Source organism: Lissotriton helveticus, chromosome 9, assembly GCF_964261635.1.
Source record: "Lissotriton helveticus chromosome 9, aLisHel1.1, whole genome shotgun sequence".
Lineage (NCBI taxonomy): Eukaryota > Metazoa > Chordata > Amphibia > Caudata > Salamandridae > Lissotriton > Lissotriton helveticus.
Window position 1 is genome coordinate 1,270,436,939 of NC_136070.1, and position 23,413 is coordinate 1,270,460,351.

General features: G+C 46.9%; 1 protein-coding gene across 2 annotated transcripts in view; it reads right to left on the minus strand.

The window, feature by feature from the left end:
• Positions 1 to 23,413, minus strand: part of LOC144782458 (NUAK family SNF1-like kinase 1) — a 345,063-nt gene that overhangs the window by 60,521 nt on the left and 261,129 nt on the right. For both annotated transcript variants that reach the window (XM_078661834.1, XM_078661835.1), the window contains exon 4: positions 12,171 to 12,236. In XM_078661834.1, the coding sequence (XP_078517960.1) occupies positions 12,171 to 12,236 (66 nt within the window). The remainder of the gene's footprint in view (positions 1 to 12,170; positions 12,237 to 23,413) is intronic.

Sequence of the window (23,413 nt, forward strand, 5' to 3'; positions counted from 1 at the left end):
AAATATAATTTGTTCTGGGATCATGCAGGCTCTAAACAATGATTCTATACCTTGTACTTGCCATTCCTTTGTACCCCAAACACTTTTTACTTCAACATTTTTGTCCCAGTATTCAAAACCAAATGTACTCATTTGCTCAAAAAATGAGTCTGAATATATCAATTTAGTGTTTGTAAGCATGGTCTTTGTACCTGTCTTATTTGATAATTTGAAATAAAATGTTTCTGCATTGCTTGTGTTGAACCCTGAAAAATATGAATATTTGTCATAAAAAGTTCTTGAGCTACCTTTTGGAGGGGTTGCACAGTGTTCCCATTGATTATAATTCAAAACATTTCTAGGTTGTGCAGATTTATGCAGATAATGATTACTATAGTGATTATAGCAGAACATTTTATCATAATTAGATGAACCCTGCAAATAATCATGTTTTGTAAATTTAGCAGACATCACTAGGTCAGACATCATATTATTAATGCTTTCAACGTCCCAATCATCATCAACTGAGCTTGGTTTTACAAAGTCACTCAATGAGATCTTGATTTGATGTGGATACTTCAGGATTTCAACCGGACCATAGATTTCATAATCAGTATTGCCCCATGCTACCCCACCGGGTATAGGATTGGCTGTGAAGTTGACTGAGGAAAGTTCTCTTTTCTCGACGTGTGAAGACGTGTGTGGTTTGAGGACCAGGTTGATTTTCTGGCTTGCTGTGTCCATTTTAGCATATTTTCCCTCAATGAAGTGTCCCAAACATAGTACCATGATGAGCCAAAGTATGAGGATAAGTGCACCTAAGGCCATCCAGAATTCTATCCACGGAGAAATCAGATAGGTTTCTTTCAGATGTTGAAATAGTTCCTTAGCTTTATCTTTAAAGGTTTTTGTTAATGTTTGTTCCTTTGATTCACTCAGGTCTTCAGATGAATCACTGAAGTTGATGAAGTAACCGGATGCCGTTCTGTCTATTGTTCCTATTGTTTCAGGATTGCTGTTTGCTTTATTAGTGTGTTTTGTTGCAGCAGCATAGTCATTTGTTACTTCATTGTAGATTGGTGTGTCTCTGCTAAATGTTTTTATTTGGGCTTTTAGAGGTTTAAGTTCCATAGCATTGTTGCATAGTCCTTGTTGTTGTTCTGTTGGCATTTCAAATGTGAGTAGCCTCTTAGATTGAACCTCTGTGTTTGTAGCAAACCTTGGTGTTCTGCTACTTATCGGGAGTCCACTTGGCCTACTGTTTGTTATCGGCCACATGACTGTGGTTTTATCAGGTCGATTGATACAACCCTGTTCTCCTTTTTACCAGCAAGGGGCGGTAGTACTACTGATCTTGTCCCGTTGATAGACAAGACAGGAACTGCTTTTCTGTAAGAAGGCCCAAATTCCTTCTTTACCGCGATCTTTTCTCTGACTAGATCCCCGACTTTTGGAATCCAGACAGGTCTTGCTGGGACAGGTGGTTTTTCTTCAGTGGTCGTTGGCTGTTGTTTCAACTTTATGTTGCTCAGGTCTTTCCTTGTTTCGTTTAAGTCCTGTAAAATAGCCAAACGATCTTTGATATCAAAGCTTTTTTCTTTAACCACTGAAGTCTGACTGTCAAGATCTAAGATCATCATTCTAGTTCCAAACAATAATTCGTACGGACTGAATCCCCTCAGAGAATTTCTTGGCAGGTTATTTAGACTACGTTGGACACTTATTAGATGTTTGACCCACCCAGCTCCCGAACCTAATACCTTCGCTGTTATAGATTGCTTTATGCCTTTGGTTTTTTCTTTACACCATCCCGTTCCCTCAGGTAGGAAGTGAGAAGAGTCCCGCTATGCTATGCTCATTTGGCCATGTTTTTTCATACGCTTTAGGGCAAGAAGAAAAAACATTCAGCCAGACGTAGCATGCCTCTAGCGTATATGCCGTTATAGACTCGCAAATCTTTTTATAACAGTCCAGACGTCAGCCGAGTGCTGGAGTCTTACTTCATAAGTGGAAATTAGTCTTTTTATGTTAATATAACGCTTTTTTCGTGATAGGTATATAATTATTGTTGTTGTTTTTCTGGAGCGATGTGCCATGGTAATAGTCCTCCTCGCTCGCCACTGCGATCTCTATTGCAGTCTGGGCAGTTTTTTACAAAAATCTGATGATGCAGGCTCATGCCTGGCCACCAGTACACTGATTGTAATTCTTCCAGAGAATCTTTTTGTTTAAGGTGTCTGAGACCTTCACCCATATGTGCGTCTGCTATTAACAAGCCTCTGCTGTCCGTGTTTGGAATCACTCTATCCCCCACTCCAGGGATTCGAGCAAAAGGGACTGAGTTTGCATCGATTATGTATGTATAATTGAGTGGATAGTTGATCGGTAGTGCTGAGCAGTCGCTTTTTGATGACGTTTTCACCGCCAGCATAGTTTCACCGTCAATGTGTTTTACTGCACGCTTTTCCTTGACTACGGAAGCCGATTTAGTTGCTGCCGTTGTGGCTTTCTCAGCCAATGAATTCCCTGCAACGTGAACGCCATCACGTTGATGACTCAGTGTATGTATCACGTGAGTCTTTGGTAGTTCTTTTTGCAAATGAACTACTTGTTCCCAAAGCACTTTTTGCTTTATTGTTGCACCTGTGTCATCTTTGTAACCGTTTTGAATCCATTTCTGTAAATCGTTATTGTATGATTTGACGCAGTAATACGAATCGCACACAATAAGTGCCGGGAATTCGCGATCGGCATTATCTAGCGCCATTTTTAACGCTATTATTTCAGTTTGTTGTTCTGAATTATTTTCTACAGAGTGTGTTTTTGTAAGTAGAGGTCTTAATTTACCTCCGCGCCACACTTCTTTCACGATTTCGCATGTGGCCTTGTAAGCCAGCTCTCCCCAAACTGAGGGTTGAGCATGCCCGTCTGTATGTATTACACAGGCGTACTGTCGTAAAGGCAGAATGTCGATTGCCAGAGGGTATGTCATTTCATATTCTAGATATCTTAATTCCTTTAATTCTGGATCAAAGTAGTATTTTACCCTGTCCGTTGTAATTGAATTCACCCATTGTATCCATTCTGGATTCAACGCTGTTGTTGGTAAATTACATGGGGTTGTTAATGCCTCAAAGGCTGACTCCGCTGTTCTGACTGTGATAAGTCTACCGTCAGCGTTGTCTTTTTCTTTTGCTATAGCCGTTTGAACTGCATGAACAATGTTGTCTTTAATACTGAACTTCTTTTCAGCTTCTGTGTACAAGTGTGATTTGTATGCAATTGGTACCTTTTCTCCCTCATTAGAGGTCAGGTATGTGAATCCGCATCTTCCTGGGATGACTCGAATCACAAGATTGCGTGTGTTGTCACGTGTTTCTAATTTTGTTTTAATTAACATGTCTGTTTGTAAAGATCTCAAAATTTCTGTGTGTTTTTGAGTCCAATTGATTCTTTTAAAATCTGGTTTTATTAGATCATAAAGGGGTTTAACCCTTTCTGCGTAATTTGCAATGTATGTTCTTCCGAAGTTTAGGAAGCCTAGAATTGATTGTAAATTTTTTAGTGTTCTAGGAGCTTGGAGTACAGCACATTTCTCTAGGAAATTGTCAGCCAGGGTTTTGCCTTCACTTGATAATTCATATCCTAAAAACAGGACTGTTACATGGGCAATTCTTGATTTTTTAAAGTTGAATTTATAACCCTCTGCTGCGAACCCAAGTATTATGGTGTTCACTCTCTTCAAGTGAGTATCCAAGTCATCATCTGTTAGGTAAATGTCGTCGACATATGATAATGCCTCGTCATCGTATGTTTGTAGTAATTCTGTTACTCTTTTTGAGAATAATCCTGGGCTGTTCTTGTGCCCCTGGGGTAAACGGCAGAAACTTTTTTGCGAGCCATTTACCGAGAACGCAGTCAAATATCTGCTCTCTGGTGCTATATTTTGACAAAAGAATCCATTAGAGATGTCTAATGTTGTTTTGTATTTTTTGCGCACTATGTTATTCATTAGTGCAGCACTATGCGAGTTTTGTACTGCAAAGGTTTTGCAACATGAGTTAAGGTGTCTGTAATCCAAAACTAGACGATATGAGTTGTCTGGTTTGGAGACAGGAAACAAAGGATTTTTAATTTGTGAGGTGCAAGTTTCAATCACCCCCTGGTATTCAAGTTGATCTAGGATCTCTTTTACCTGTTTTTTAGCTTCTTGCTTAATTGGGTACTGCCTCTGTGCAGTAGGTTGTGATTTTAACTGGATTTTGTGAGGAGGAGAGTCCTCATCCCATCCCACATGATTTTTATATAAAGCAGGAGCTTGAGCTACTGCCCACTTTCTAGCAAGTGTATATTTTTTATGAATTGGAATATGATTTGAGAAGGCAGGCATAATTATTTCTTCGCCATGAGGACACTCCCTGACAAACTCTGGTGGCCAGTCTTTCTCAGCTAGAAGGATGTCATAGCCCTGGGAGAGATTATCCCAAAATAGTCCCCTTAGTTTTTCTAGTCTTATCCCCTTCTATACGTAATGTAATTTCATATATTTTATGAGGTTTGCTAACTCTGGTATCTGCAGTTTCCACCTGAATGTATTCATTCGTGTCCACTGTCTCCAGATGATTCATAAGGACTTTGCGAGCTATGCTCACTTCTGCTGCGCTGTCTAGCATTGTCTGAGCCCATTCTCCGTTTTTCAGCTGTGTTCTCAGTATTCTCGGCATCTTTGATTACTTTAATACTGGCTACCTTCTTTTTTGGAAATTGTAACTTTTTATTTGGATGAGCAGGTTCCTTGTCTTTGGACTTGACGTGCTCTTCCCTGTATTCTGATCGTCCTCTTCTTTCCGATTTCTGCGAGGAAGTCTGAAAAGATTGAGAGGGACGTGTATCATTATCTTGATATCTATCAGGTTTCTTCAGATTATCCCTATTTCTAAGGTTGTATTTTTCCCAGAGGGCTCACTTTGGGGAGACCTGCGTCCTTGGTTCGGAGATCTTTCTCTCCGCCGAGGAGACCTTCCTCTGGACTGGAATCTTTTTTCTTCAGGATTGGATTGTTTGTTTCCATTCCAGCTCTTTTTTTGAGTGTTTAAATTATTTTTAATAAATGCCTTTTCAGGACTTTCAATTAGTTGAGGTTTTACCGGTATTCCACCCAGACTATCCCTTCCTAGTTCTTCATAGGATTTCTCTATGATTCTGGCAATTTCAGTTGGTTGGTCTGCTATGTCTGTCTCTTTTAACCTTTGGCGGATCGCCACGTTTGCTGCTTCTCCCTTTATGTTGGCTAATAATATAGCCGAGACCTGCTTGAAGTCTTTCAGTAATTTCATACCAAGAGTGAAGCGGGTTCTGGACCATATTCATCTTGAATCTGTTTTAGCACATCTGGTATTACTGACATGGATGGTACACCATGTGTTTTTGTGTATATGGAAGCAAAGACTGTACCCCAAGTGTCACAGTCCTCCACGTGTGGTGCGATTCCCATTGGAAGACAGATAGTCAGAATCCTGTGTTTTTCTACCGGGGTGGTGTCTGGAAACACCGCCTCTATTTGAGTGATTTTTTGTGCTAGCCAGAAGGGTATTTGTTCCCGTTTTGCGGGTACTTTACCCAGACAGGACTGTATGTTCTGTGGTGTAATTTTATTTGTGTTACCCTGATGAGGGTTCAGCTGTGGAATTTTACTTGCTGGTTGGACTGTTGAAGTCCGCATTACATATTGGACTAATTGTCTATGTATTTTGATTAGTTGTTTTAGCTGTATTAAAAGCTCTGCTGCAGGCATTTCTTCAATGTCTGGATGTGGTGTATATCCAGCTAGGACCGGCCACGTTGCTCCTGGTCTACCTAGTGGACCGAGCCTGGTGATGTGATTATTATGTTTTAGGGCGCCATTAAACAAGAGCAGGTGCTCTTGGAATTTGAGTGGTACTTCCACCTCCTCGAAAGGAGTGTAGGTAATCCGGTGGTTCCTCTATTTTATAATAGTGGAACTCTTTTGTTACAGCGTTTGCTGCTGGAAAGTTTATCCATGAATAGAATACCTCTGTCTGCCGATATTCGTGTGCCTCAATTACGAATATGACTGTACCACCTCTCGATGTCAGTCCATTTTCTATAAGTTTTAAGGTTATAGATTTCCTTATGTTGACCGGGATGAGTATTGCATTTGGGTCATTTTCCAGCAGAGTATTGTCTGCTACTAGGAGTTCAGCTGCTATTCTAGCTGTCTCCCTTTCTTCATCACTGTCTATCATTTTACCGACAGGAATGTTATTCTGTTTGTTTGCAGATCAGGTTTCTATGGAAACAAAGATTAGATGCACAATATTTTGGAACAGTGTATCCTTCAACGTTGACTAAACCAAGAACCATACATAGGAGTCTCCTCCTGCGAGGTTTGGCGGATATGACCTTTCACCCACTCCAGACGTCTTTGGAGTATTATGGGAAAAAAGGGGTTCTGTGTGAAAAAGCACGACTGAGTTACTCTAATGTCTTGCGTTAGTTTTATCGCCTATCCAAACGTTTGGGCGCCATGTAGTGTAGTTCCTATTATCCCAATAGGCTCTGCGCATTGGAATAATATCTTCAATAGTATAGACCTAGGGCAGAGGTTAACTAGGTCTTCTACTGACGATATTAGACTTAAAGTTTTTGGTTTTGCCAGCTTGCTCAGAGTTCACTAGAAACTTTCTCGAATAGGCAAGGAGGAGTTTAACCTCCCTGGATAGACAAGAAGGGATTTAGTTTATGACAACCATAGAACATGACAACTTTGCTCTCCCCTAATCAAGAGTGTATCTCTAGAGTCGTGTGAAAACAAAAGACAACTTATTTTACTCAGTCAGTACGTGCATTCTTAGTTTCACCAGATTGTAGAGAAAAGGAAGAGACGGGCGTGTTCAATAAAAGATGGTATTTATTGATCAGTCTCTTTTCTCGTACAAGAGAAATGAATCGATATTATTGCGATACTTATGGTTAAGTAAAGTGCATACAATAAAAGCAGGAGTATAAAATAATACTGCAGAAGCATTGATATGGTTTCTAAGCCATATGATATTTAAAACTGATAAAATAGATACATACATATATACATTGACTAATCGTACTCAACTGGTGCTTCTAACCACGCCTACCCCAGTGTACCTGACCTAAGCCTAATACGTGGGCGGGAGTAGATAAGTAGCAGTTTAAGTTAAGTTTGTTTTGCCAAGGGACTGACTCAAGAATTCTCTGCAAGGGGTTATTCAGTTCTGTACCTGAGATCTAGAATGGTTGAGGGCTGGTATCTCTCGTCTCTGGTCTTGATATTCCAGCTGCCTGCGAGGGCTGCTTGGAAGCGCCGGAGCTGGATTTCTCGGCAGGAGAAAAGCAGCGTCTCGTTCTCAGCGCGTCAGGAAGGCGGGGCAGCGCGTGTGGGCTTCGCTCTCTGCTGGGCTCCTCAGCGCGTCTCGCTGCTCCGATCTCGTCACCACCGCGTGTGTTTGCTTAAAGCAATGTCGGTAATATTTATACCTGTAAGGTGCCGAGATTGACGTAAGGATGGACATGGATACGTCAATAAGGATGTCATACGAACGGGCTTGTTCGCACATTCTTTTGCTGAAGTTCTCGGTGAAATCAAAACAATGGCCGCAGGGATTTTCCCAGGTTGTCATAGGTTTGATTTGTTTTGAGAACTCCGTATGCCTTATCAGGGGCTGGAGGAATAGTGCTTGTCTAATTAGATGGCATGCGTTATGACCTAATCAGATAACACGTTTCTGTGCCGTGGTGTGGCTTAATCAGATAACGGTTTTTGCACCGTGGGTTGGCTGCTAGTTAATTATTAACCAGAACAGGGTCAGGAATAGGGGGATCGATACAGAACCTATAGGAATACATCACACAGTGTTTAATTTTAGCCGGTGGTCAGCCGTGGCAATTAATTGACAGAACTGGCACTAGTGTCAGTCCACCACATGGTGGTGCTGTCTGTTTAATTTTGAAAAGAGCACAACAACCATCTTTAAAAAGTCAATTTGCATTGATAGTGAATAATACCAGCCTCTTGCACTATTATTATAGCTTTTTGGGACCTGAAATAGTCTGACTTGTTGTACTAGTAGGAGTGCGATGGATAGGTGCTGTGTTGGTACTGTCACTAGCAGCATTGGCAGAGGCAATGGGTAGTGCAGGCCGCAGTGGCCTTCAGAGAAGGGTCCTGGGCTCAGATAAACGACCCGTTTTTGCATGCGCTAATGGGTTAGCGACACGTTTGCGCATGCAAAAATACCAATGGGCCATGTACAAACCCTATTAAGTGAGTCGCAAGGTATTTGCGACTTACTAAATAGGATTTGTGACTCGCAACTGTTTTATGATTGATGCATGGAATAATGATCAATGTTTCCCCTACACTGATAAGTTACCGGTCTGCAAATTACGAAATGAGGTTCGGAGGGTAAGAATTGGGGTAAACCCTTGTTATATGAACAATTCTGTAAAGAGGGCTAGGATCAATGGGGAGGGAAGCTGCTTTTGCTCTTTGGGGTCCAAATGTGATATGCTGCACATCTTATTTGATTGTCTGAAATTTTTGGACTAACGTATTACATTTTTAAAACCAATTTTTATGAAATATGAGATTAAAACTAGGACCCAGGCTGTGACACTGATGACAGAAATGGCCCACTTAGATATTGCTGTGGCTATGGGGAAATATATGCAAACAGTTTTATATCTTTTTAATGAGTTTTAACAAATAGCTATTTTTAGATCAGATAATTGTGGGTTTTTAGATTAAATATGTTTTAGGAGGTTTTATGTGTGTTAATGAAATGCTTTGTTTAACTTGTTGGATGAACTTTTTATCGACATGTATTGTTTGTGGACCAATGGTCCGAATAAACGTGAAATAAACTTGAACTTGACTCGCAATTAGGAAGGGGCGTTCCAAGGGCGTCACTTCCTAATTGCGACTCGCTATCCTAGGTAAGAATGTTTTGCGACTGCAATTTCGGTTGCAAAACACTCGCAATTTACAGCGCTTTTCAAGAGGGTGGTAATGCACTCACAAATGGTAACGGGTCCTCAGGGGACCCCTTTCCCTTTGCAAATGCAGGTGGAAATATTTTTTAGGGGCAGGCAGTGGTCCCAGGGACCACTACATACCCTTAAAAAATGAAACGAAAATGTTTCATTTTTAAAAAACAAATGCATCCCGTTTTCCTTTAAGGTAAAAGGGCTGCATTTTTTTTTTTAAACTCCTTAATTTACAAGCAGTCCCAGACATGGAGGTCTGCTGAGCCCAGCAGGCCACCATACTTGCGAGGGCCAGCCATTCTCAGTAGGGTCGCAAATTGTGAGAGGCTCAATAATATTCATGAGGCATACAATTTGCTAACCCATTGGAAATCGCAAACAGTGTCTCTTACACTGTTTTACATGGCATTGCGACTCGCAATTTAGTGCAATTTGCAAGTCTCTAAATGTCCCGGTCGTACAACTGGCTCTTAGTTTTCTATAAATTGAGCACTGCTGCTCGTAGTGGCCTTAATGTACCACCAGCCCTAACTGAATTGCTCTCTCTGGGGCCGATTCACAGAACTAACTTAAGACAAAATCCTAAACGTACTACTTTTGGTATTCACAGAAGTTAGGATTTTGTCCTAAGTTTGTCTTAAGACCAATTTAAGACAAAATCCTAACTTCTGTGAATACCAAAAGTAGTAAGTTCAGGATTTTGTCTTAAGTTAGTTCTGTGAATCGGGCCCTCCGATTTTCATTCAGGTTGCAAAAATGTAAGGGAGATACCCTAGTACTTAGAAAAGGGATGGGGTATGTAACATCAAACAAAGAGAGAAATCCCTTTCTGAAAGACTAAATAATGGACAAGGTGAGTATAACTGCAAACTACAATTCGAATCATATGCTATAGGTAGTTATAATCAGGGAATATAATCAAGGTGAGTTATCATAATTTCAAGAGCGCTTTTGCCTTTATCTATTGCTGCAATGTATTACAAGAAAACCACAAAACTAAATCACATAAGAAACTATAAATTGTTTTATTAATTTTTTTGTTGGTTATAGTTAAAATATTAAAAACAGTTGATGTTGACGGACAGAGAACCACAAACAATCTCTTTGTCACAAAACATCAATTTCATTACCACTTTTAAGCATACTTTTCTTTATCCAATATCAAGAAAACCAGTAGAAAATACAATTTTAAAAACACACAATTATTAAAATAACAAAGAAAAAGAAAAACTGTCAGTTTTTCTTTTTCTTTGTTATTTTAATAGTTTTGTGCTTTTGTGCCCATTATTTTATCTTTCAGAAAGGGAATTGTCTCTCTGTTTGATGTTTCAATCAGGTTGCAGACTGTCTATTTCGAACTGTCATCGATTTACGATCACCATACAGCAGATTTTCTTTTTAGTGCTCTCTGCTACCGAATCCCTGCTGAGGCCAAAATGTATCCCCAACGCCAGGTAGACTGATGCCCCTGCCCTGCCCTGTGACTGCAGTCAGGGCCAGTGCAGCCTTCATTCAGCAACACCAATCCTGGAACAGGAATGCATGCCTTACAAACGCGCTCTGCAGTGCAAGCAGGTAAAATATGTTGAGAGGGTGGCTTTGGGCGGTGCTGGCTGCAGGGACTGGTGATAGAAGTGAAGGTGCTGTACCCAGGGTATGCGGGGCACAGGTCTGGGGTGGCACTGCAGGGCTTAATTTGTGCCAGGGCCCTCGCCAGGAGGCCTCAGCAGCTTGCACCGCCCATTGCCCCTGCCAGCGCTGCCAACAACACAACCAACACAACTACTAACCAGCACACTGCCACATGTATGACAATTCAGACTAATCCAGGCACATAAAAGGTATAAAAATAGCTTGGATGGCCGATATTAGTTGTTTTTAATGTATACTGAATTAATAAAAAATTTCTGTTCTGCTCATCTCTAAATTATGCAAACAGTGCCACCATGTGGCAGCTGACCTAAGTGCCGGTGTTGCCAATAAAGTGCCAGTGACGAGTACTGGAAACCACCAGCTGAAATTAAGCACAGAGTTGGTCAACTGTGTTGGTCGAAAAAGGCATCCAGTGCCAGACCAGGCAGTAATGCAGGTTATGCCAGACAAGTTCTGAATAAATAAATCATGGTCCACCATTGGTCATAGAATTAAAATACATTTCATTTTTATTGTGGATGGTGTATAACTATCCATTAACACACAATAAAAATGTAAATTATTTTTTATGTATAACCAAAGGTGGCCCATATTTTACTTATTTTGAACTTATTTGGCAAAACCACCATTACTGGATTAAATCAGGCACACACCCGATACTCATATGAAGTACATAGTAAGGTTGCATCGCATCACCTCTAGGCACTTTACTGGTTTCAGTAGAGAAATCGATGATGCGGGTAATTCTAACATCATTGTTCCCTCCTGGTTCACTAAGCTTGAATGAGATTGGATGAGCTTGAATGTTGATGTTTGAAATGTTTTCAGCAGGATTCTCAGTGAAGGGAGGTTTGGGAAGGCCATACTTTGAGAGAGAGGGACTTCCACTGAATACCGCAGACCAGACTATTGAGGACTGAATGCTGTCTGACAAAAATATTGTGTAATCAATTTTGTTCATCAAGCCGTTGCTCCATTGGAATTAATAATAGGAAATCTCTGCCCAATAAAATGATTAATTGTAAACAATATTTTTGTCACAGTGTGTAAGTTCTGTATTTTTATCAATGATATTCTGATATATCCCCTTGTTTATTGGTGTACATTGGAAGTATGTATATGCAATAAATTGAATAAGGGGCCGATTCACAGAACTAACTTAAGACAAAATCCTAACTTAAGTCTGTCTTAAGTCTGTTTTAAGACAAACTTAAGACAAAATCCTAACTTCTGTGAATACCAAAAGTAGTACGTTTAGGATTTTGTCTTAAGTTAGTTCTGTGAATCGGGCCCCCAGTGTTCACGGAAGTTTCCCAGATCCTATTCCATCTCACAAGCAATGTATTTAGACAGTAAAAATAAATGCATTTAGAATGTTTTCACATCATATATTTTCACACTCCATGAAGGAGTAGAGCTCAGCCTGGCGCCGTACACCCCCTCCAAGTCCTTCCAAGCGCTGCCTGATTCGTAAACATTGACTTGAAGAGGACACTCACCTTCACCTGCAGGTTTTCATCCAACAGAATGTTTTCCAGCTTCAGGTCTCTGTGCACCACTCCCTTCTGTGAACAAGAAAAGGATTGTTATAGTTTAGTGAATCCCCTTGCTAAAAAAAACTCAAAAATTATATTTTACCTTTTTGAAGCTGGTGGCAGATATTGAGAAAAAGTGAGCCTGGGCAGAGTTACCTGAGCGCGGAACTCCACAAAATGACATAAAAACTAGGGGTGAGAGTAGTGGGTGTAGCGGGGCTACGTGGAGTGCCACAGAGACAGAACCAATTTCCGCACACTCCAAGTAGCTCCACTACGCGCCACCTGCCTCCCGCCCGCACAATTAAAACATTATAAATAAGAATTTAAAACATCTTACCTTATCGGCAGCGTCCCCGGGCTTCCCTCCTCCATTGCGGATTCTTCTGGAAAACTACACATGCGCAAGCGCCCACGCATCCGCATTCCTCGTGAGACTTGAGGTGGGCGGGAGGCCAACTCCACTCCACCCCGAGTGTGCGGAGATTTGCCTGTTCCGCCTACTTTGCGGAACACGGATCAGGCAAAATTCCGCTCATTCCGTAGGGTGGAACGGAGTTGTCCGCCCACCTCTAATAAAAACTGTGCTGTGTTACGCAGAGATCCGGGAGAGCGGAGTGCACTAGGGTCCTGTTGTTCGTGCTGATTTTGAGCACTGGGTTGTTTGTCCCGCACTGTCAAATCATCGCAAACAGCACCATGAGCAGCGCAAGAGCTTCCTTTCTGCTGCTCGAGTATATTTTCTCCTCGAGCAGCAGCTTTCTCAGCGCGAACGTAAGCTTTCTCAAGGTGAGTAGTCGTGACCTGCCGCGACCACTCGCATTGAGAAATCCAACAGTCCACGTTGAGAAATCTTGCCGGAAAATTGCAATTAGACCTTGCTGAGCACAAGCGAGGAAAAATCTTGCCGGGAGGTGGATTTTCCTCGCTTGCGTTTGCCAACTTGACATTGAAGAGCACGATCGAGAAAAAAAACTCAGCGGAGCAGAGTTTTTGGGAACTCCTCACGCCCCACAGAGTGCAAAAAACTCTGCTAAAGGAACGGAGTTCACTTCCCAGGGTTAAGAAAATAGGGATCTCTTGAGTTCTGTGTTACTGCATCCTGTACACAGTGTGATCCAAATGCGGGTTCCGCCACAGTGTGCGTTGAAAGAAACTATTTACCTGGCTCTGTTAGATGCCCACTGTAGCATAGTTTAGGGTGCTGAATTGTATGAATCAAACATGTTCTGTCTGCAGAGGCCAGCTGCTCTCTCCTCAAAGAGCCCACAGGCAGCAGGCAGTGGAAATGATGGTAAACAGCAGAAATGTGTATTATGTGAACAAGTGGGGGCCTCAGCCTTACTTTTACTTCCTAAATGTCCTAATGAGGCACACAGACCAAGGGGTATATTATCAAGAAACAGCGTTAAAATTATTGCCGCTTTAGCGGCAGAAAACTGCCGCTAAAGTGCCGATAATGGGTTTGCTAATATGCCCTTGAGATTTGCAATAGAAGTCCATGTTCTGGTGTCAACATGGGCTTCTATTGGAATTCCCAGTGTACCCCAAATTCATCGAGCTCAGAGACGGCATTGTTAAAGCAGGAAACCCCCAGGCTGCTCTATATTCTGCAACTAGACACAATGCTAGAAACGGGCAATTGAAGAATGAACTTTGACCTTAGAAGAGAATACGTAATTTAGGGCGCTGTATGTGACTCACAGTGTATTTGGGATGTCGTGTGCCTTGCTGCTTTTTTCTACCCAGCCCGCAGTCAAGGGGTGGGTGATGTCACTTACCTTATTGGTGAAATCTTCACACCAACAAATAGTGTCTGGCTCACCATTATTGTCTAACCGCATGTGATGTCACTTCTTGCACTGCTGTCATAGTTCAATTGGTGTACAACGTCATTTCCTCAATTTCTATTAAATTAGTGGAATTTTAAAGTTGATGAAGTACATATGGTTGGTTAAGGAAAAATACATTGGCTTTTTATCTCGGTCAGAGGTAATGTACACTACTTCATTGGATGCAGTGAATGTAAGGGCATGTGATGTAATTTCCTCTGCCCTCATAAATTTGCTTATACTTAGAAACTGACATATTGCATGGCGATTGTTTAAACAAAAGCTCAATGGCTTGTTATCACTGTCATGTGACATCACTTCCTGCACTGTACGTCACATCCTGTAAACATGCGAATTGGCGAAATGCGAACAATGATAAATCTAATGTCACACTTCTACTCGCATTTGTATGGCGAAATCTTGAACCTTCTTCAACTGCACAGACTGTGATGCAGTAAAGGGCGAGTGAGTGTGTGATGTACACTCCCTGCAGGCATTTAGTGAAATTAGAGACATAGGGCCATATGTATCAAGCTATTTAGCATTCGCAAAGGCCGAAATTCGCAATGCTAATTTGCTAAATGGTATGTATGTAACATTTTTGCTGCAAAATAAGGAATCGCAAAATTTGCTATTCCTTATTTTGCGATTGCACTTAAGGAATCGCAAATTTTGCGATTCCTTAAATGCAATGTATCAAAGAAAAAATACTACAAAAAATGCCCATAAGGTTTCGCAAATTACCACCAACTTCTAGTTGGTGGTAAGTTGCGAATTCTTTTAAAAAAGCAATTTTCAAAAAAACCAAAGGTGCCATATGACGCTCGTACATGCCCATAGGGCATGTATGTGCGCCATATGCCCCCACATGTCATTTTCAGGGGTGCAGCAGGGTGTTCTTGAGACACCCCTGCACCCTTGAAATTATTCCTAATTTGCGATTAGCAAATTGCTAATCGCAAATTTCCCCTTCATTCCTATGGGCCTCCTGGCCCATAGAAATGAATGGGTAATTTGCGATTAGCAATTTGCTAATCGCAAATTAGGAATGTTAAGGAATTGCTAAAAAGAAGCGATTTTTAACATACATACCGTTTTGGGAATTCTAAATAGCGATTCCTTAAAATTCGCTATTTAGAATTCGCAAAACGGAACTATGATACATATGGCCCATACATTTGACAAATTGTGATCCGGTCACAAGTCAGCGGGTATGCGATGTCATGAACCGTTGCATATGGCGAAATCTCAGACTCTCACAAGTCGCATAAATAAAAGAGTACCTGCTTGTTTCTGAGAAGTGCTGGCACTCTCCAATTAAAAGCATAACCTTTCTCTTGAAAAGTGCCGGTACTCTTCCTCTCAAAATTAAAAAGTGCTGGTACTCAGTACCGGGCAGTACCGGGCCATTTAAAGCACTGAATTGTTGATGCAATGACGGGTCATTGTGTGCATGAGGTCACATAAAGCAGTACAGATTTGTTGAGACCTCAGTACCACCAAATGGCATCATTTCTTTTGATAGGTTTCAGTCGGTGTATTTGCCGGGGGGGAGGGGGGAGAGTTGTGTGGTTTTATCTTAAGAAGGGTTCTTGGGCTTGTGCAAGCCCCACATGAACCATTTCCCACAATAATGAGGTTATGTGCCCACTTACCCTGGGAGTGCCCAGGAGATTAGGAGGAGATGACCCTCTTGGTGTGGGTATGGATGCGGTGCTTGTATCCCATGAACCTGCCTCGCAGCGCTGTACAGACTCAAGTCACCAAGTGGTTGGAGCGCTAGCGGGGCTGTGGGAGCAGAAATGTACCCTCAACTCCACTGTGAGGTCAGACATCAGCTGGAGCGGGGTTGGGGCGGGGCTGGTGGATTCAGGGACCTTGTTCTGCATCCTGGCTGCTTGAAAGTTTGTGTGATTGACTTACATCTCCTGTGCAGCGCTACAGTCTTCACCAGGGCTGCTATCACTACTGACCTCTGCGTAGCGCAAGCTGCTCCGAGTGATTGTGAGCCGCCAGGGATCTGGAAAGGTCCATTGTTTGCAGCTGTTTGTAGCCGGTCATGTGACAGACATTCATCAGGGCGTCAGGGCAGGCCCGGCTCTAGGCAGAGGCGTAATGAAACTTGAGGGGACCCCCCTGCAAAGTACATGGAGGGGGGCCCCCATTCACCGTGTCAGTCAAGAGCTCTCAGGCCTGCGACCCGCCATACTGCAGGGGCTCACCCCAGCCATAAAAAAGGATTTGTGTTCCTCCATTGGTCACATAGGCCCTTTCATCGGGCGATTTACATATATCAATAAATACTGCTGCTACGCCCTCCAGCAAAGTTACATAACACTGCCTCCTGCCGGCCCACCAAACACATCCTCCTGCTTGATGACCCACCTTTAGGCGAAGCCTGCTCAGTTGACCACCTCTAAACACAGACCACTGCCTTCGTGCCTGCTACTAACGCATCCATTAACTCTACTCTCACCCCTACGTAACCCGCAGTTATGCTTTTCCACCCGCCTTTAAAACCACCCCTCGGACGTCACTGCAAACCTGTGGCCACCGCCCACTGCTCCCCTGTCCACCACAGACAGAAAGACTGATGTCTGGTCCCCATCTAACCACTGCCTACCAGCAGAGACAGAGCCTTTCAGCTGCTGCCCTCCCCAATGTCACTGTGGTAGTTTAAAACATGTTAAACAATTTCTTCAACTGACCACCCCAAACAGTTCTTGCTGCTAGCCTCTACGGCATCAAAGCCGTTCCTGCTACTTTTCATCCTCTGCATGATGCACACAATAATATTAAATGTACAAAGGGTCCTATTTTTGTTTCCTCACACCAACATTAATTTATACTATGTACCCCACTAAACCATACCTCTCTAGGGTGTTGTGATCGGTCCAACTGCACCGGGTGCTGACTTTGGAGGGACGCAGTGTTTTCAAGTACGATATGGTTTTGAAAGCACTTGCTGCAGCGTTCCTTACCTCCAGCAATTTTCAAGCAGCAATAAAAATGTCAATCTATTATTATTATTATTAAGTGCCATTTGTAAAGCGCTCTGACGCCGAAGCTTCCTGGCGCTGCTAGACAGGTGAGAGAGAAACAGAGATACGCAAAACCTAACATAAGGATGGGAAAAGATGGGTCTTTAAGAGTTTCCTGAAGGAGAGAAGAGAGAGGGAGGATTTGATGGATAGGGGGAGGGAATTCCAGAGAGTGGGAGCTAAGTGAGAGAAACGGCGGCCGCCAAATTTCTTGGTTTTTAGGGCGAGGCCTCCGCCCACTGAAAGTGGGAGGAGTTTCGAGATCCTAATGTTAAAGGAAAAAAAAAGTATCTCCTAGGGCTTTGGAGAGACACATTCCACACATTCCTTAGTCTGGTATCTCATCTGGCCAGTGATTCGTCTTCGTTGTGGTGTCGTTTTAATAGGCTTGAAGTGATAGGGTAAATGTAGTTTTCGGACGCCATGTTGGGCATTTTTCGTGCGTGCTCGCGCAAAGAAGTACATTAATTATAATTAGGAGCTGTCAGGGTGCCTCCGTAAGTGAATCCAGATGGCCGGGCGCGTTCACCATTCAGCAGCGCTCAGCGCGCAGCTGCTCCATGCCAGGCCGGGAAAGGGCTTCATTAGTTCAAGAATTCTAAAAGCAAGCATCTATCGGAAGTGGGAGATAGGAACCTTTTGACTGGTTTCATATAGTTCAGAGATTCACTTTCATTCCTCTTTAAATATCACTCTTTAGGTGTTCAAGGTTTGTGTATATTTTTTTTACATATCTTAAGACAATCCAAAAGTATTTTTTCAAGATGAAATGCCAAAGCAGCACAATGCAGAGCAATGACATACTACAAGTGGCATACTATAATATTTTTTTAATAAGGGGCAAGACGTTGAAAGCCTAATAGCATTCTCAAAGTTTATGTGTAGTGTTCATAAAAGCAGCAAATGTGGGATAAGCTGGGGGGAACTGTCTTTCGCTCTAAAGGCTGTCTGTCAACAGGTTTCCCCTTTCAGAAGTCTAACTGGAATTCTTCAGGACTGTTTATATGGAGTAGTTGCACTATTCTAGCAGACAGTAAAGCATCTGATTACAGTGGTCTTGGGGGCAGAAAACATGACCGCCTTGCTCCTGTCACACTCACATACGTGTATATGACAATTGTGAGAGTGCAGTTTGAGAGTTGAGAGTGCAGATTGAGAGTTGAGAGTGCAGTTTGAGAGTGCAGTTTGAGAGTGCAGTTTGAGAGTGCAGTTTGAGAGTGCAGTTTGAGAGTGCAGTTTGAGAGTGCAGTATGAGAGTGCAGTATGAGAGTGCAGATTGAGAGTGGTGTTTGAGAGTGCAGAGTGGAGATTGAGAGTTGAGAGTGCAGTTTGAGAGTGCAGTTTGAGAGTGCAGAGTGGCGGTGCAGAGTGCAGAGTGGCGGTGCAGAGTGGCGGTGCAGAGTGCGGAGTGGCGGTGCGGAGTGGCGGTGCAGAGTGGCGGTGCAGAGTGGCGGTGCAGAGTGGCGGTGCAGAGTGGGGGTGCAGAGTGGGGGTGCAGAGTGGCGGTGCAGAGTGCAGAGTGGCGGTGCAGAGTGGTGGTGCAGAGTGGCGGTGCAGAGTGGCGGTGCAGAGTGGCGGTGCAGAGTGGGGGTGCAGAGTGGGGGTGCAGAGTGGCGGTGCAGAGTGGCGGTGCAGAGTGCAGAGTGGCGGTGCAGAGTGGCGGTGCAGAGTGGCGGTGCAGAGTGGCGGTGCAGAGTGGCGGTGCAGAGTGCAGAGTGGCGGTGCAGAGTGGCGGTGCAGAGTGCAGAGTGGCGGTGCAGAGTGGCGGTGCAGAGTGGGGGTGCAGAGTGGGGGTGCAGAGTGCAGAGTGGCGGTGCAGAGTGGCGGTGCAGAGTGGCGGTGCAGAGTGGCGGTGCAGAGTGGCGGTGCAGAGTGGAGGTGCAGAGTGGCATTGTGGCGGTGCAGAGTGGGGGTGCAGAGTGGCGGTGCAGAGTGCAGAGTGGCGGTGCAGAGTGGCGGTGCAGAGTGGCGGTGCAGAGTGGCGGTGCAGAGTGCAGAGTGGCGGTGCAGAGTGGCGGTGCAGAGTGCAGAGTGGCGGTGCAGAGTGGCGGTGCAGAGTGGCGGTGCAGAGTGCAGAGTGGCGGTGCAGAGTGGCGGTGCAGAGTGGCGGTGCGGCGGTGCGGCGGTGCAGAGTGGCGGTGCGGCGGTGCAGAGTGGCGGTGCAGAGTGCAGAGTGGCGGTGCAGAGTGGCGGTGCAGAGTGCAGAGTGGCGGTGCAGAGTGGCGGTGCAGAGTGGCGGTGCAGAGTGGCGGTGCAGAGTGCAGAGTGGCGGTGCAGAGTGGCGGTGCAGAGTGGCGGTGCAGAGTGGCGGTGCAGAGTGGCGGTGCAGAGTGGCGGTGCAGAGTGCAGAGTGGCGGTGCAGAGTGGGGCTGCAGAGTGGCGGTGCAGAGTGCAGAGTGGGGGTGCAGAGTGGGGGTGCAGAGTGGGGGTGCAGAGTGGGGGTGCAGAGTGGGGGTGCAGAGTGGGGGTGCAGAGTGCAGAGTGGCGGTGCAGAGTGGCGGTGCAGAGTGGCGGTGCAGAGTGGCGGTGCAGAGTGCAGAGTGGCGGTGCAGAGTGCAGAGTGGCGGTGCAGAGTGGCGGTGCAGAGTGCAGAGTGGCGGTGCAGAGTGGCGGTGCAGAGTGGCGGTGCAGAGTGGCGGTGCAGAGTGGCGGTGCAGAGTGGCGGTGCAGAGTGGCGGTGCAGAGTGCAGAGTGGCGGTGCAGAGTGGCGGTGCAGAGTGCAGAGTGGCGGTGCAGAGTGGCGGTGCAGAGTGGGGGTGCAGAGTGGGGGTGCAGAGTGCAGAGTGGCGGTGCAGAGTGGCGGTGCAGAGTGGCGGTGCAGAGTGGCATTGCGGCGGTGCAGAGTGGGGGTGCAGAGTGGCGGTGCAGAGTGCAGAGTGGCGGTGCAGAGTGGCGGTGCAGAGTGGCGGTGCAGAGTGGCGGTGCAGAGTGGCGGTGCAGAGTGCAGAGTGGCGGTGCAGAGTGGCGGTGCAGAGTGCAGAGTGGCGGTGCAGAGTGGCGGTGCAGAGTGCAGAGTGGCGGTGCAGAGTGGCGGTGCAGAGTGGCGGTGCAGAGTGGCGGTGCAGAGTGGCGGTGCGGCGGTGTGGCGGTGCAGAGTGGCGGTGCGGCGGTGCGGCGGTGCAGAGTGGCGGTGCAGAGTGCAGAGTGGCGGTGCAGAGTGGCGGTGCAGAGTGGCGGTGCAGAGTGGCGGTGCAGAGTGCAGAGTGGCGGTGCAGAGTGGCGGTGCAGAGTGGCGGTGCAGAGTGGCGGTGCAGAGTGGCGGTGCAGAGTGGCGGTGCAGAGTGGCGGTGCAGAGTGCAGAGTGGCGGTGCAGAGTGGGGCTGCAGAGTGGCGGTGCAGAGTGCAGAGTGGGGGTGCAGAGTGGGGGTGCAGAGTGGGGGTGCAGAGTGGGGGTGCAGAGTGGGGGTGCAGAGTGGGGGTGCAGAGTGCAGAGTGGCGGTGCAGAGTGGCGGTGCAGAGTGGCGGTGCAGAGTGGCGGTGCAGAGTGGCGGTGCAGAGTGCAGAGTGGCGGTGCAGAGTGCAGAGTGGCGGTGCAGAGTGGCGGTGCAGAGTGGCGGTGCAGAGTGGCGGTGCAGAGTGGCGGTGCAGAGTGGCGGTGCAGAGTGGCGGCGCAGAGTGGCGGTGCAGAGTGGCGGTGCAGAGTAGCGGTGCGGCGGCGCAGAGTGGCGGCGCAGAGTGGCGGCGCAGAGTGGCGGCGCAGAGTGGCGGTGCAGAGTGCAGAGTGGCGGCGCAGAGTGGCGGTGCAGAGTGCAGAGTGGCGGTGCAGAGTGGCGGTGCAGAGTGCAGAGTGGCGGTGCAGAGTGGCGGTGCAAAGTGGCGGTGCAGAGTGGCGGTGCAGAGTGCAGAGTGGCGGTGCAGAGTGGCGGTGCAAAGTGGCGGTGCAGAGTGGCGGTGCAGAGTGCAGAGTGGCGGTGCAGAGTGGCGGTGCAAAGTGGCGGTGCAGAGTGGCGGTGCAGAGTGGCGGTGCAGAGTGGCGGTGCAGAGTGCAGAGTGGCGGTGCAGAGTGGCGGTGCAGAGTGGCGGTGCAGAGTGGCGGTGCAGAGTGGCGGTGCAGAGTGCAGAGTGGCGGTGCAGAGTGGCGGTGCAGAGTGCAGAGTGGCGGTGCAGAGTGGCGGTGCAAAGTGGCGGTGCAGAGTGGCGGTGCAGAGTGCAGAGTGGCGGTGCAGAGTGCAGAGTGGCGGTGCAGAGTGGCGGTGCAGAGTGGCGGTGCAGAGTGGCGGTGCAGAGTGGCGGTGCAGAGTGCAGAGTGGCGGTGCAGAGTGCAGAGTGGGGCTGCAGAGTGGCGGTGCAGAGTGCAGAGTGGGGGTGCAGAGTGCAGAGTGGGGGTGCAGAGTGGGGGTGCAGAGTGGGGGTGCAGAGTGGGGGTGCAGAGTGGGGGTGCAGAGTGGGGGTGCCGAGTGGGGGTGCCGAGTGGGGGTGCAGAGTGGGGGTGCAGAGTGGGGGTGCAGAGTGGGGGTGCGGCGGTGCAGAGTGGCGGTGCAGAGTGGCGGTGCAGAGTGCAGAGTGGCGGTGCAGAGTGGCGGTGCAGTGGTGCAGAGTGGCGGTGCAGAGTGGCGGTGCAGAGTGGCGGTGCAGTGCAATGTTGGTGCAGTGGTGCAGAGTGGCGGTGCAGAGTGGCGGTGCAGTGCAATGTTGGTGCAGTGGTGCAGAGTGGCGGTGCAGAGTGGCGGTGCAGAGTGGCGGTGCAGAGTGGCGGTGCGGCGGTGCAGAGTGGCGGTGCAGAGTGGCAGTGCAGAGTGCAGAGTGGCGGTGCAGAGTGGCGGTGCCGTGGCGGTGCAGAGTGCAGAGTGGTGTTGCAGAGTTGCGGTGCAGAGTGGCGGTGCAGAGTGCAGAGTGGCGTTGCAGAGTGGCGGTGCAGAGTGGCGGTGCAGAGTGGCGGTGCAGAGTGCAGAGTGGCGTTGCAGAGTGGCGTTGCAGAGTGGCGTTGCAGAGTGGCGTTGCAGAGTGGCGTTGCAGAGTGGCGGTGCAGAGTGGCGGTGCAGAGTGGCGGTGCAGAGTGGCGGTGCAGAGTGGGTGTGCAGAGTGGGTGTGCAGAGTGGGTGTGCAGAGTGGGTGTGCAGAGTGGGTGTGCAGAGTGGGGGTGCAGAGTGACAGTGGGTGCAGAGTGACAGTGAGTGCAGAGTGACAGTGAGTGCAGAGTGACAGTGAGTGCAGAGTGACAGTGAGTGCAGAGTGACAGTGAGTGCAGAGTGAGTGCAGAGTGAGTGCAGAGTGACAGTGAGTGCAGAGTGACAGCAGAGTGCAGAGTGACAGCAGAGTGACAGTGAGTGCAGAGTGACAGCAGAGTGACAGTGAGTGCAGAGTGACAGTGAGTGCAGAGTGACAGCAGAGTGACAGTGAGTGCAGAGTGACAGCAGAGTGACAGTGAGTGCAGAGTGACAGCAGAGTGACAGTGAGTGCAGAGTGACAGCAGAGTGACAGTGAGTGCAGAGTGACAGCAGAGTGACAGTGAGTGCAGAGTGACAGTGAGTGCAGAGTGACAATGAGTGACAGTGAGTGCAGAGTGACAGTGAGTGCAGAGTGAGTGCAGAGTGACAGTGAGTGCAGAGTGACAGTGAGTGCAGAGTGACAGTGAGTGCAGAGTGACAGTGAGTGCAGAGTGAGTGCAGAGTGACAGTGAGTGCAGAGTGAGTGCAGAGTGACAGTGAGTGCAGAGTGACAGCAGAGTGCAGAGTGACAGTGAGTGCAGAGTGACAGTGAGTGCAGAGTGACAGCAGAGTGCAGAGTGACAGTGAGTGCAGAGTGACAGCAGAGTGACAGTGAGTGCAGAGTGACAGTGAGTGCAGAGTGACAGCAGAGTGACAGTGAGTGCAGAGTGACAGCAGAGTGACAGTGAGTGCAGAGTGACAATGAGTGACAGTGAGTGCAGAGTGACAGCAGAGTGACAGTGAGTGCAGAGTGACAGCAGAGTGACAGTGAGTGCAGAGTGACAGCAGAGTGACAGTGAGTGCAGAGTGACTGCAGAGTGACAGTGAGTGCAGAGTGACTGCAGAGTGACAGTGACTGCAGAGTGACAGTGAGTGCAGAGTGACAGTGAGTGCAGAGTGACAGTGAGTGCAGAGTGACAGTGAGTGCAGAGTGACAGTGAGTGCAGAGTGACGGTGAGTGCAGAGTGACTGCAGAGACAGTGTGTCAGGGTGCACATTGTGTGAGTGTGCAGAATGAGTGTGCAGGGTAAACAGTGTGTGACTATGCAGGGTGACATTGGGAGTGTGCGGGTGAGCAGTGTGTGAATGTTACGGGGCAGTGTGTGAGTGTGCAGAAAACACCACACACACATACACCACACACACATACACCACACACACATAACGCACACACAAACCACACACCT